Source organism: Doryrhamphus excisus, linkage group LG3 (assembly GCF_037039965.1).
Source record: "Doryrhamphus excisus strain RoL-2023G ecotype Guam linkage group LG3, RoL_Dexc_Guam_v1.1, whole genome shotgun sequence".
In the NCBI taxonomy this organism is placed as follows: Eukaryota; Metazoa; Chordata; class Actinopteri; order Syngnathiformes; family Syngnathidae; genus Doryrhamphus; species Doryrhamphus excisus.
The window spans coordinates 5,421,023-5,436,078 of record NC_136359.1 but is presented as its reverse complement, the minus strand read 5'-3'; the positions used below and the strand labels follow the sequence as shown (position 1 = coordinate 5,436,078).

Genomic DNA, 15,056 nt, shown 5'->3' with positions numbered 1-15,056 from the left:
ATTAGTACTTTAAAGGGCTTCATTTAAGCCAATATTAAGCATAATTTGCTTAAATATTAATTGTTTTGATAATAAAAGAGTGAGGGCACGTTGTTCGAACGGCGATGTAGCGAGGAGTTGTGTTACACTTCTTGGGCCCCCCTTTTGTTGTTTTGGTGTCACTGACTGTTCCGTAGCAAAATATATGATGGCGAATACATGTCCCGTGACCCCCCTTGACCAACTGTCACGTGTCCACATTTGTAGTCCTTTGATCTCACCTGTTTTATCCTCGAGAAAATAACGTGACGGTGTGTACTGGCGAGGATAAGAGCATCTGGCCGTCATATGAGATGCAAGGGAATCCCAGGAAACTTGTCGACCCACTTCCTGGTCCTCCCCTCCCCTTTTTTTTTAAATGTGGCGTTTGGGAGATGAAAGCAAAGCAGTGACACATGGCTCCCGTCCCGTAATGAATCTCACGTGAGATCAGAGAGGCCGGTGAGGGGGTGTGGGATGGATGAATGAGCCTCAATGAGCGCTCTCTGTAATTTGCACCCTCACTTTAATGTCTGCAAAGTTGTCATTTCATCCTCCTTCCTTCCTCTCCTCCAATGCGGTTATTATAGTCTTGTTTTTCTCGAGTGCTCGCACCGTTACGAATAACCCTAACCTGCCGTGTGTCTTAATTTGCATATTTGTTGTTTGCCTGGGAGCATATGAATGGGAATCTTAATCAGGCTTTCATTTATTTACTTGTGCTTTGCATTCATTTGTTCTCTCCATGTTTGTCTTCTCGTATTCTAGTCCTCTTCTAACTTGGAGAGACGTTCAGCACATCATTGTAAAGACTTCCCGAGCCGGACACCTCAGCGCCCCCGACTGGAAAACCAACGCGGCTGGTTATAACGGTACGTGCAATTCAAACCGGCTCTGCCGATGCTATACTTAGCGTCTAAACGCTAATGATGTACTGTAAATGCTGAGGTATGCATTTATCTAAACCACAAAGCGGACGCGGATGTTAATTGGAAGCCAGCGGTAATTAAGAGAGACTGTGGGTGTTTCTGAGCGAAGAAGTGAAAAGTATGTCAAAATACAGTCAGTAACACCATACCTTATTTCTGTTTTATGCTATATATTTTTCAGCTACTCTATGTAGAAAACTCCAATGGTAATGGTAATGGTTTAATTTCATTTGAACATACGTCAGATTACAATTGAATGCATCACACAATCAGTTCCCAGTTCCACATGTCCAAAAGGAGTAGGAAGAAGCAAAGCTTATTAAATCCTACCCCTCCATCTGGTACTTTTACAATCAGTAACTGTTACATTTGTTCACTTCCTGCTTTCCTAATATAGTTTAAGTTTTTTTTTCGTCATTTGTAGTAGTTCTCTGTAGGCGGCATTATGAATTATCCTTACTATCCTTTTTTGCAGTACATTTAGCGAGTGAAGCGAGTGTACTTATATATAAACAAAAAGCTCTGACAATTGTTCATTGGCAGCAAATATGCTGACCTAGCACGATGTTGCTGTTAAAATGTGAGTGTAATGTTAGCATTCTAGTGAACATAGTGATGCTAGTGTTGCTAACGTTTGTGTCTTCCTGTCCCACTTGTGACGTTGTTCTTGTTGTCAGTACTGTCCAAAGTGCAGCCCGGGGGCCGTTTGCCCACGGCACATTCTAAAAATAGAATTTCACAATAAAATCAGCAGTAATTAAGCCAAAATATTCAGTGTAATCTAACAAAAAACATAATATAATGTAGCATAAAGTTAAAATATTAAAGAAAAAAGAATAATAAAGAAAAAAGACAAAAATAAAGTAATTTTTGGAAAATTAGGTTACGTAAAAGTTATACTATCACAAGAATAAATATGAAGAAAATATATATAAGAAATATAAATATGAAGAATACATATGTATATATATATATATATATCAGTATAATCAGTAACTGTTACATTTGTTCACTTCCTGCTTTCCTAATATAATTAAATATTTTAATTTTTTGTATTTTTTAGCATATATATATATATATATATATATATATATATATATATATATATTGTTTCTTGAATTGGCTCATCGTTGTGCATTGTTTGAGGGGCTTACTCAATCCATTCCATAGTTTGATTCCACATACTGAAATGCTGTGGCTTTTAAAGGGTGGCCCTAAAAATTATTAAAAAATAAAAACTAAGTAAGAAAAGTAAAAGCAACAACAGCAAAAATGGGGAAAGAATAAGGATGAAATACAAACTAAAGTCATAATATTAATAAAAAAAAATAGTAATATGAAAAAGAAACAAAACAAGCTGGGAAAGGTTCTACTATCACAAAAACAAAGTCAAAATATTAGGAGAGTAAAGTCATAATATTGAAATAAAAACATATAAGAAGAAAGTTGAAATATTTTCAAAAGAAAATACAAAAAAAATAGCAAAAATGTGTAAAGTGAGGAGAAAGTGTTCATACAAATGATACATAAAAAAAACTCAGATAAAAGCTGATTTATTTCTTTGAATATAAAAAAGGTATTTGCAGAGCTACATGGTTTGGTTTGTGGACTCCCATCTTTTAGTATCCCCTATCATGATAAAATTGTCTGCATGGTATTTACATACCTTGTGTGAGAGAAGCCAGGGTCAGCTAGGCCGCAGGCCCAGACGTCTTGGAGGTGTTCCAAGTAACTTTGACAAAAAAAAAACCTCAAAAAAACAACCCAAAACCCTCAAGAGGTTAAACAGAAGCAAAGCAGGTGGGAGAAGTATGGAAAGAATTTGATTTAGCCCATAAGTGTTTTCATTTTGCTCTTATTTTCAATATGGAAAGGTCTTTAATTATGTAGTGGTACAGTCCTCTCTCCCAATATGACAATTTGATTAAGATTAAGATATGCCTTTATTCGTTCCTCAGTGGGGAAATTTGTATTGCACAGAGTCAGTTAAGCAGTACAAAATACACAATATAGAAAAATAAACAATATAAAGATTATGGCTCCCTCGCTCTACCGTGGGTTTTCAAAAATGAATTGATCATTGACTGTGACCTATTATTCGTCCAAAAATATTGAAATGGCCACTAGTTGTCAGTAATGTTCCACTATCGCCACATGACAATAGAGTACCATCACGCTGCATGTCCGACATAATAGGGAAAATACAGTCTCCTCCTATTCAGTGTGGAAGTGGTACATTTTTGGCTTCTTTGTCCTTCTTCCCACTCAGTTTTAAACGACCTTTTAAAGTTTAGAATACTAAAAATAGTAAATAAATTAGAGGCTAACTAGTTAGCTCGCTAGCTTCCTAATGTTTAAGCCAAGGCCGCCTCTTGTGTCCCTGCAGTGATCTCATAGCCTTCGCATGAGAGTTGCACAATGTGGTGTAAACAATAGGAGTAGGAATGGCAAAGTCGATTATAGGGGTGCTATTTCATGTCTACAGAGCTCTAATACTGGTACAGATTGCATTTACAAAATCATAAACAGGTTTTCTCGTCCTACCTTCTGTAAATTCAGTCATCGTTTTCAGATCTGGGACCAGTTAACCATGATAAACGAGGGATGCTGTACATGTATTTGTGATTTTTTGATTGTCAGTAATCAGTTGTCAGTAATGTTCCATTACCGCCACATGACAATAGAGTACCATCACGCTGCATGTCCGACATAATAGGGAAAATACAGTCTCCTCCTATTCAGTGTGGAAGTGGTACGTTTTTGGCTTCTTTGTCCTTCTTCCCACTCAGTTTTAAACCTCTTTTTAAAGTTTAGAATACTAAAAATAGTAAATAAATTAGAAGCTAACTAGTTAGCTCGTTAGCTTCCTAATGTTTAAGCCAAGGCCGCCTCTTGTGTCCCTGCAGTGATCTCATAGCCTTCGCATAAGAGTTGCGCAATATGGTGTAAACAATAGGAGTAGGAATGGCCAAGTCGATTATAGGGGTGTTATTTCATGTCTACAGAGCTCTAATACTGGTACAGATTGCATTTAGAAAGTCATAAACAGGTTTTCTCGTCCTACCTACTGGAAATTCAGTCATCGTTGTCAGATCTGGGATCAGTTAACCATGATAAACGAGGGATGCTGTACATGTATTTGTGATTTTTCGAGACGGAACGGAGGTGCACTCTAAAAATAAAATACGAAACGGTTCCTGTTGTACTGTTGTCATCTATTCCTGTATATATGATTTCACTTTTGGAGTTGTTTGTGTTCCAAATTGAGGCAAACCATGACATTAAAACCGAGGTACACACCGATTCCCGATACCAATATCCACAGTCCAACATGCAGTGATCTCATTGGCCGTGTGTGTCCCACAGTCAGTCACCTGTATGGCTTTGGCCTGATGGACGCTGAGGCCATGGTGAAAGAAGCCGAGCGGTGGAAGCAAGTTCCTTCTCAGCACGTCTGCGTGGAGAGTGCCGACCGGCAGATCAGGTAGGAAACCGGTGGACGCCGGTGTAGCTCCTGTACACTCTGGTCTTCTTCCTGTTCCCTCTTGATGTCTTTATGCACCGCCATGTGTTTTACAATGCGGTTGTGTAAGCTGTACCTTGATAGGGGCCAAGCATTAGTTCTGGCAGGGTGGTTCTCACATAAGACCCTTGCTAAACACGCACACACACACACACACACACACACACACACAGAACCGGGCTTCAAAGCTTGTTATCCTTGATGCAGCTGGAAGCCCGAGCAACTGCTCTGTGCCGGGCTCAACTTGAGCCAGGCACTAGTTTTCTCTCAGTCCAGGAGACTCGGTGGTCAGTGTCTGCGCCGCCATCCTCATCATCATTCTGTCTGTTCTGCTCTGGTGCGCAAATCATATGTGGATTATGCAAAGTCTAGCTTGAAAGACAGTTGTGTTTTGGCGCCACCGGTGCCGCTGTGATTACGTTCTGGCCCGGAAAGAGTTTGACATTATCGTCGAATGCAGTAACGGAGGAGATACCCCACATCTGCCGGACCCCTATTATGCAAATTAGACTTTTTAATGATGTTCTAAGGCTAGAGTTGAAGAAAAGAGTTGATTGTCCCAAGGCACGTTCTCGAAATTAAATGAAAGAAAAAACATAGGTGTTAATAATATGCTTTTGTCTTTTGAACATCTATATTTTATCCTTATACAAAAAAGGCTTTTCCATATGCGGCCCTCAGTTTGCCTGTTTTTGTGCACCAAACATGAGAAAAATTTATCTGAACCTGGGGAAACAGAGCATTCTCCATCGCTGCCCCCTCCCTCTGGAACTTTTTGCCTCGACCTTCCCACTTTCAAAAAACAACTCAAAACCCACCTGTTTAAATCCGTTTTTAATGTCTGACTTTATATACCTGACTGATGTGCCCCACTTCGCTTTTAGCCTTGTTTTAGCTCTGAATGAATGTTTGGATATTGTATTTTGATGCATTGTTTACATTGTTTTTACTCAACTCTGTTTTTATTTCTTTTTTTCTCTACTGTAAAGCGTCTTAGAGTACTCTGTTAAGCGTTATACAAATACATTCATTCATTTTCTACCACTTTTAATCACGAGGGTCGCGGCGGTGCTGGAGCCGATCCCAGCTGTCTTTGGGCGAGAGGCGGGGTCCACCCTGGACTGGTGGCCAGCCAATCACAGGGCACATATAGACAAACAACCATTCACACTCACATTCATACCTATGGACAATTTGGAGTCGCCAATTAACCTAGCATGTTTTTGGAATGTGGGAGGAAACCGCAGTACCCGGAGAAATATACAAATACAATGTATTATTATTATTATTATTTTTTAATTATTTTTTTATTTATTATTATTATATATATCTGCGGCCTCATGTATTTGCTAAAGAGGTGCTCAAACGCTTACTTTTGAAGTGGCAGCTTTTCATGAAAACCTCCTTCCTTTTGGACGCACCTCTGACCCATCCCCAACTACACGAGCCCATCCCGTGTACCGTCGTCCCCTCACTTCAATTATCACTCCCTCGCTGTATCGCACTTTCTCAGAAATGAAAAGATGATGTCTGTTTGGTGGTAGACTATGACCTGTTATTAGTCAAACCATACTGAAATAAATGATGGAGTATTCTGGTCATTGATGAGGCTTTGCATGAAGTCATGACGTCAGGGGGAAGGGGAAAAAAGTTTTCCTCCCATCCTGTGTGGAAGTGGTAAGTTTTTGGCATCCTAAAGGGGACCTATTATTATGCTCATTTCGGCCCTTTGTGTTGAGTTGTGGACTCCCATAGAGCAGCTACACACAAGCACAGAAAGCTTTCTAGATCTTCCAGATCTATTTCCTTAGATTTCCAAAACAGTTTTTTTTTAATTTATTCCACCCAAATGTTGCTTCCAGGCACACCCACTCCGCTGTGATTGGTCCAACTCAGCTTGTATAGCTTGTACCTGGGCACGCCCATATAAGGAAGTCAGTGAGCCGGAAAAACTGTCTGAACCTCAGGGCTCACTTCCAAATGTGCAAACCTCATGATATGAAACATCTGAAATGAATGAATGAATGAAAACAGAAAATCACAAACAAGTTTTCTATGCGGGCTGCACAATGATCGAGTGGTTAGCGCGCAGACCTCACAGCTAGGAGACCCGAGTTCAATACCACCCTCGGCCATCTCTGTGGAGTTTGCATGTCTTCGGGTACTCCGGTTTCCTCCCACATTCCAAAAACATGCTAGGTTAATTGCCGACTCCAAATTGTCCATAGGTATGAATGTGAGTGTGAATGGTTGATTGTCTATGTGTGCCCTGTGATTGGCTGGCCACCAGTCCAGGGTGTACCCCGCCTCTCGCCCAAAGACAGCTGGGATAGGCTCCAGCACCCCCGCGACCCTCGTGAGGATAAGCGGTAATGAATGAATGAATGTTTTCTATGCTACAACTCAGATTATTAGCATTAAATGGTTTGCTCCAAGTAGGACTCACTGAAGGCACTACCGAACTCTCTAAATTCCAGGATCAAGGTTGGATTTTAGACAAAACATTTCCAACACCCAAACAATATAAATGGTGGCCTCCGCTTCAGTCAATAAATGCCCCACTTCAAACTTTTTCAACCTTTTTTGGCCTCCATTCTAATAAATACTTTGCTAATAGAAATGACACTCTCTGCAGTGAATCAACGCCCCAGTTCACCATGTGGGGAAATATTGTATTATATATTATATAATTATGTATTATATATATTGCATACCATCTATTGCAGGGGTTTCAAACAGGCGGCCCGCGGGCCAAATGTGGCCCGCAGGACACTAGCTTGAGGCCCCCGCCTTGATATGAAAGTTTAATGTTAGTGCGGCCCGTGCAAGTTTGATATGGATGCTGTATGGTATCATGTACCCAGAAAAAATTATTACGTTTGATTAATGTTCATGTTAAAGGTTAAATAACTGTTAATAGTTATCCTCCCTATCCGTGTGGAAGTGGTAAGTTTTTGGCTATTTAAGTTTAAAGGAAATAACTTGTAGGCTACCGTTTAGGTCGCTAGCTCTCTAGTTTACGAGTTAGCATGTGTCTCAAGACCCTGCTATCCGTGTGGAAGTGGTAAGTTTTTGGCTATTTAAGTTTAAAGGAAATAACTTGAAGGCTACCGCTTAGGTCGCTAGCTCTCTAGTTTGCGAGTTAGCATGTGCAGTTGCGCAATATGTTATAAATAAAAAGAGTATAAATGTGACTATAGTCGTGTTTTGTCATGTCTACAGGGCTCTAATAATGCTTTGTTCATTTTAATCTGAAAAAAATAATTTGTCTACCCACCAACTATATGTGGTTTCTTAAGTTTTTATTATTTGCCGTTTTATTATTATTATTATATTTATTTATTACCGATTGATTGATTTTCTTTATTCTTGATTTGTTTTTTTATTTTTCATCTTATTTTGTGCAGAAAAATACAAATTAAGATATTTGAGAACAGTGGAATGTTTTATCAGAGCTTTTATTGTAGAAAATCGGAACCAAAGCACTGAAAAAGTTTGTATATTTTTCAGTTTTTATAAATGCGTTTTTTTGTTTTTTTGGAAAACCTGATGCGGCCCAGCCTTGCCCAGACCCTAGCTCCAGTGGCCCCCAGGTAAATTGAGTTTGAGACCCCTGATCTATTGCAAATTTCCCCACTGAGGGACGAATAAAGACATATCTTATCTATCTATCTTTAAGAGTGATTGCTGTGTGTGCGTTTTTACCAAGAACACGAGTTGTCAGCACAGAATTCCCACACACCCTCTGGCTGGCCTCGGGAACTACATTTTCTAATGTCTGTCTGCAATCGCCGCCTCACTTCACTTGGAGCGTGCACCAGCATAACGGACCTGTGCGTCCGCCGGGGTTGTCTGTGTTGTGTCACGGCGAAGCCAGAGTTGTGATATCCAGAGCGAGACTCCCCAGCCGAAGCCGCTTTCCAAAAACAGTCGTCGACTGCTTACACAACCCTCGTTGTCGTTCTTCCTTTGTCGTCCACTTGCGTAAACACTTTTTAACATTTTTATCAGCACGCCTCTGCTGCTGTCTTAATTACTTTTATAGACTTGTGTTCATTATTCATCATAATCAGCCCAGTCACTTTTGCCTTTTATGTAAATTAGACGGACAAAAAAATAATGACAATGTTTTTATTCATAAAGCACACACACCCACACCATTCATACTAGATATGAGCCTACATGGCATTAATTGGAAGCACACAGTAATTGGAGAGATGCTCAAATGTGAAAACCCACTATATGGTATGTACCAACTTCATATTTAAACTTGAATAATGATTTAGAGGCTGCACGAGTGGTTAGCATGCAGGCCGTACAGCTAGGAGACCTGAGTTCAATTCATCTTGTGTGGAGTTTGCATGAGTGGGTTTTCTCCGGGTACTCCGGTTTCCTCCCACATTCCAAAAACATGCTAGGTTAATTGGCCACTCCAAATTGTCCATAGATTTGAATGTGAGTGTGAATGGTTGTTTGTCTATATGTGCCTTGTGATTGGCTGGCGACCAGTCCAGGGTGTACCCCGCCTCTCGCCCAAAATACTGCTGGGATAGGCTCCAGCACCCCCGCGACCTTCGTTAGGGGTTGCAGACCAGGGGTTGGCAGCCTTTGGCATCAAAAGAACCATTTCATCTCAGCGGAGTGGGTGTGGCCAGAGGGGGGCTGTGGGTGGAGACTGTTTTGGAAATCCAAAGTAATACAGCTGGAATAGGTGCAGATTGTGGAAGATGTAGAAAGCTTTTTGTGCGGGTTATTGTGTGTAGCTGCTCTATAGGAGTCTACAACTCGACACAAAGGGCCGACAATTAACATAATTGGTCCGGTTTCCTCCCACATTCCAAAAACATGCTAGGTTAATTGGCGACTCCAAATTGTCCATAGGTATGAATGTGAGTGTGAATGGTTGTTTGTCTATATGTGTCCTGTGATTGGCTGGCCACCAGTCCAGGGTGTACCCAGCCTCTTGCCTGAAGACAGCTGGGATAGGCTCCAGCACCCCGCGACCCTCGTTAGGGGTCACAGAAACAGAACCAATGTTGTAATAGCAGGGGTTGGCAGCCTTTGGCATCAAAACAGCCATTTAATCTCAGCAAAGTGGGTGTGGCCAGAGGGGGGCTGTGGGGGGAGACTGTTTTGGAAATCCAAAGTAATACAGCTGGAATAGGTGCAGATTGTGGAAGATGTAGAAAGCTTTTTGTGCGGGTTATTGTGTGTAGCTGCTCTATAGGAGTCTACAACTCGACACAAAGGGCCGACAATTAACATAATTGGTCTGGTTTCCTCCCACATTCCAAAAACATGCTAGGTTAATTGGCCACTCCAAATTGTCCATAGGTATGAATGTGAGTGTGAATGGTTGTTTGTCTATATGTGTCCTGTGATTGGCTGGCCACCAGTCCAGGGTGTACCCCGCCTCTCGCCTGAAGACAGCTGGGATAGGCTCCAGCACCCCCGCGACCTTTGTTAGGGGTCGCAGAAACAGAACCAATGTTATAATAGCAGGGGTTGGCAGCCTTTGGCATCAAAACAATTAAAGAAATCCAAAAATCCAAAGTAATACAGCTGGAATAGGTGCAGATTGTGGAAGATCTAAAAAGCTTTTTGTGCGGGTTATTGTGTGTAGCTGCTCTATAGGAGTCTACAACTCGACACAAAGGTTGTGCATTAGCATAAGCATAATTAGCATTAGCATAATTGGTCCCCTCTAAAGGGGAACTGCCCTTTTTTTGAATTTTGCACATCATTCACAATCCGTATGTCAAACATGAACACATATTTCTCTTTTCTGTGCATTATAACATCAGAAAAATATGTGTCCCTCGCTAGGAAAGTTTTTTTTCCGGTATTCTGCTTCTTTTGGTCGCATTGAGGAGCTGCAAAAAAGCTAAAGAAAAACCAAACCCAACTGTAATAACTTGCTTAGCTCGTTCCCTGAGAAGTCATACCTGTGTGTACCGTTCAAGGCACGGTGTTCCTGGTTGAATTGTGAATGGCCAGCTTTCCATTTCAAGGACTTTTACTCTGTAAGTGCGTCTGCAATGACGTGACAACAGCTCGAAAGGAAATCGGAAATAAGGTTGGAAAGCAGAGTATTCCGGGCAGACTGAATCCTGAGAGAACTACTAGTACACGTGTTTAAGCCATTATGTGCAGCCTTTTGTTTAATACGACCATCTGCTATTGTAACATAATACGTATGTGACAAGCAGGTTCCTCTTCCAGTCAAGTAAGGAGAGGTTTTGATGCAAGAAACGCTTCATATTTCACTAAATACGGTCTGAAGCAGCTTGGAACAGCCCATAGCAATTTTCCTCTAAATGCTAAACATCTGTGTTGGCTTTGCTCCTGCAAAAAAAAAAAAAAAAAGTGCTTTAAAGGAAGAAAATAGTTTTTGCAGTAAAGCATATCAGAGCATAAGTTACGCTTTTTTCCAGCCATTCTGACACGTCAAAAAAAAAAAAAAAGTGTTTTCCAGCAAGTGTAACTCCCCGGCTCGCTGAAGCTATGTTAAGTTGGCTCAGCTGTTGCTGCTGCACCGACTTATAATAACTCTTCTCTCAGACGAGATGGTCTTCATTATCGGAGCTTTTTTCCATAAGCGTGTGGATGCCTGCCAAACAGACGGCCTCCCTCCGTCCCTTCAGCTGGCCCGCTTTTTTTCGCCGCCTTCGTTTCTGATTTCTGATGAATTTATTGTGGGTGTGCGAGGAAGCCGACGGATGCCTCCACCTGGTGTGAAAATTGGCATGATAATTAATTGATGGCACAATTGCTTTCTGACGCACCTGCAAACACTCAATACGACAACTGACACAAAACAAAAAATGGTTTGCTTGCCGCTAATCTCTCGGGAATATGAAATCTGACAAATGATCAATTATTAGCAGAAGCATGTATGCGCATTTCAACATATATAAAGCAATATATTTCATTTAACATCATTTTCAAAAGACAACCCCTTCAGTATCGGCCTCCCACGGCACAGAGGATATTGTGTTCTATGGTTATATAAACATGGAACCCACCAAAAGAAAGATTAGACCTCGTATATAATTCGTAAAAATTTAACTTTTACCGTTCTTTAGTAATCAGCAGCAGAACATACAGTAGGTAAGTTTCAGCAAAATATCAGTTTTCAACAAAGAAGGGGAGAATATGTTTTGATTTTGTGGCAGCACAAATATCGAAAAAACTGCACAAATGACAAAATAACAATTTAACAAATTAACTATTTACAAGTTTTTCATTTGGAACTCAACGTGTTAAAATTTCCCGCCGATATTCTACACGCTACACGCTCCTTCCTGTCATGTGATTTTTTTTTCCATCTGCATGATCCCTTTATTGCAAAATATCAGTTTTCAACAAAGAGGGGGAGAATATGTTTTGATTTTGTGGCAGCACAAATATCGAAAAAACAACTGCAACACAAATGACATCAAAATAACAATTTACTTACAAATTAACTATTTACAAGTTTTTCATTTGGAACTCAACGTGTTATTCTACAATCTCCTTCCTGTCATGTGATTTTTTCCATCTGCATGATCCCTTTATTACTTATTGATATCTTGTGTTTAATTACATCCCATACAATATCACCCCTGCATATTTTTATTCATTAATCTTACTAGTTTTGGTTATGAACATTTTATTTTCTATTTATTTGTTTTATTTGTTTACCTTTTATTCATTAATTTACTTAAAGTAAATAAATGAATTAAAAAAAAATCATTAATTTACTTACAGTAAATAAATGAATAAAAAGTAAACAAAAAAAAGTAAAAAAAAAAAAAGTAAAAAAAGTTTTTTTCCCCCAGTTTCATCACACAATTAACAAAAATGAACTGGATCATTTTTCCGGCCTCAGTATATTGCCATGTTTGTCTGTTTTCCCAGCCTCCAAAGAGGCATGAAGATTGTTCACTATTTTGTTTCATAGAACAGTGGCATGAACGGAGTGAGCCCTTTTGTCACTCATACAGTCTCTTTGTCCCGGTGGGTGTAGGCGGGGTCGCGAGCAAACACACAGAGTGCAGAATAGTGTAGCCTTGAGAGGAGAGATGCAAGACAACGCATCACAAATGAAACGATGATCTTCCTATTTCTTTTTGGACATGTTGTGTAAACACACAAAAAGCATCATTTTTCCTGATTTTTCTTCTGTCTTTCAGGACAATCCGTCCGGAGCACGTGGTGCGCTCCGTGTACAAGGCCACGGGCTGCACCGACAACCCCAACCACCACGTCATATACCTGGAGCACGTGGTGGTACGCATCACCATCACTCACCCGCGCCGCGGGGACCTGTCAATCAATCTGACCTCACCGTCTGGGACAAAGTCACAGCTGCTCGCCAACAGGTAGGGAACGACGGCCTGTTGGGTTTTATTGATTTGGGTCGCATTACTATGCATAGTATTACTGTATTACTTTGGGTAGTGCATACATCTTTCCTTATGTTCTAAGCATCTCTTTATGCATCAAAATACAAGTACATTCATACATTAATGAATAATGAAATAATTTTTGTACATTTTCTTTTATATATAATAATAACACACATAATGACTTTATTCCCATAATATTTAGACTTCTTATTAAATATTTGTTTTAATTTAAAACCAAAATTTCCCCGAAATTACAACTTTATTTCTTGTTTTGTTTTTTTTTATAATATTCTGGCTTTAAAAAAAATCCACTTTATGCTACTAAAATTATGTTATTTTTCTTTGTAATATTAGGTTATTCTTGTAAATTTTTTCTCTTAATATTTTGACTTTATTCTTGTAAAATTACTGCTTAGTTTTCCACTTTTGCTTTTTTGTTGTTAAATTATATTATATTAAATTATATTAAATTATATTATCATAAATATATTATATTATCATAAAATAACATGCGGCCCCCGGGCTTCACTTTGGCTTTAAAAAAAAAAATCAACTTTATGCTACTAAAATGATGTTATTTTTCTCTGTAATATTAGGTTATTCATGTAAATTTTTTCTCTTAATATTTTGACTTAATTCTTGTAAAATTATTGCTTAGTTTTCCACTTTTGCTTTTTTGTTGTTAAATTATATTATATGAAATTATATTATGATAAATATATTATATTATCATAAAATAACATGCGGCCCCCGGGCTTCACTTTGGCTTTTTTAAAAAATCAACTTTATGCTACTAAAACGATGGTATTTTTCTGTGTAATATTATGTTATTCTTGTAAATTTTTTCTCTTAATATTTTGACTTTATTCTTGTAAAATTACTGCTTAATTTTCCACTTTTTTTGTTGTTGTTAAATTATATTATATTATACTAAATTATATTATCGTAAATATATTATATTATCATAAAATAACATGCGGCCCCCGGGCTTCACTTTGGACACCTCTGCTGTTATGTTTCTTGTTATTGACTAAGCAACATTTTTTTTCCCCACCAGGTTATTTATTACTGTATATTGCTATAAAATTGCATATATTTCCTTTAATTCCCCAGAATTTTGCAACCCTAAAAAAAAAAAATCTCAGTCCCAATTTCAAAAACGTGTTTATATTAAACAAACAGAACCAGAGCCACAGGTTGGCATAATTTTTGCCAATCCTGAGCCTGAATCTATCATGTCAAGAGCTGGTACAGCGTGGATGTTATGAGTTGAGCCTCATCTGATTTATAATTTGCTGTCTGTGTCTGTGTGTGTATGTGTGTGTGTCGTCATCCAGGTTGTTTGATCACTCCATGGAGGGTTTTAAGAACTGGGAGTTTATGACCACCCACTGCTGGGGAGAAAAAGCAGCAGGCGACTGGGTCCTGGAGATTTATGATTCACCCTCTCAGCTACGCAGCCAGAAAGTACCTGGTATGGAAACATGGCAATACAAGGGAATCATCAGTTTGTGTTGCAGCTCCACATTTCCTTAACATTATCTTTCACGCTTTCTTATCAGTCTAAACTATTTCAGGTGTCATCATAACAAACGGTGCATATCTAATGTAAGATGTTGATGCTGTTTCTCGCAGGCAAGCTGAAAGAGTGGTCCCTGGTGCTGTATGGAACCTCCGTGCACCCGTACTCGTCTCTACGCAGCGATAAGCCTCGCTCCACCGACATGCTGACGCCCATTGACGAGGAGGAGGAGTACAACGGTAGGTGGGCTTCGAACCACAAGCACGTACTGTACGTAGATCCATGAAGTAGAAGCATGGAGACGTCCTGCGCTGTTGTTTTCTCTGCAGTTAAACCCAGTAAACTAAAAAAAATTTCCCATAGGAAAGAATGCAAATTAGGCCACGATATTATCATAAAAATGTGATATCGATATCGAATTTTTCCCCAATCCTGAAAACAGCAATTTAAAAAAATGCTGTATACCATATTGGTATCAGTATCGGCTGATATTGATATTGGAAATTGAGACTTGGACATTATCAGGATATTGTTTTTCAGCAAAAAAAAGTCAATGTCTGATATCCTTAATGGGAATATAAATAATCGGTTCCAGTGTCAAACTGTGTCCATCATAAAACTTTTATTAACAGTAAAGGCGTAACGTTCAAGTAACATTTTAACATTTGTAATTG

At 39.3% G+C, this 15,056-nt stretch overlaps 1 protein-coding gene across 3 annotated transcripts in view; it reads left to right on the top strand.

Moving 5' to 3' along the window:
* The window catches only part of pcsk5b (proprotein convertase subtilisin/kexin type 5b), a 120,189-nt gene that overhangs the window by 63,760 nt on the left and 41,373 nt on the right, over positions 1-15,056 (top strand). For all 3 annotated transcript variants that reach the window (XM_058069532.2, XM_058069531.2, XM_058069530.2), the window contains exons 10-14: positions 787-890; positions 4,314-4,431; positions 12,645-12,833; positions 14,198-14,334; positions 14,496-14,621. In XM_058069532.2, the coding sequence (XP_057925515.2) occupies positions 787-890; positions 4,314-4,431; positions 12,645-12,833; positions 14,198-14,334; positions 14,496-14,621 (674 nt within the window). The remainder of the gene's footprint in view (positions 1-786; positions 891-4,313; positions 4,432-12,644; positions 12,834-14,197; positions 14,335-14,495; positions 14,622-15,056) is intronic.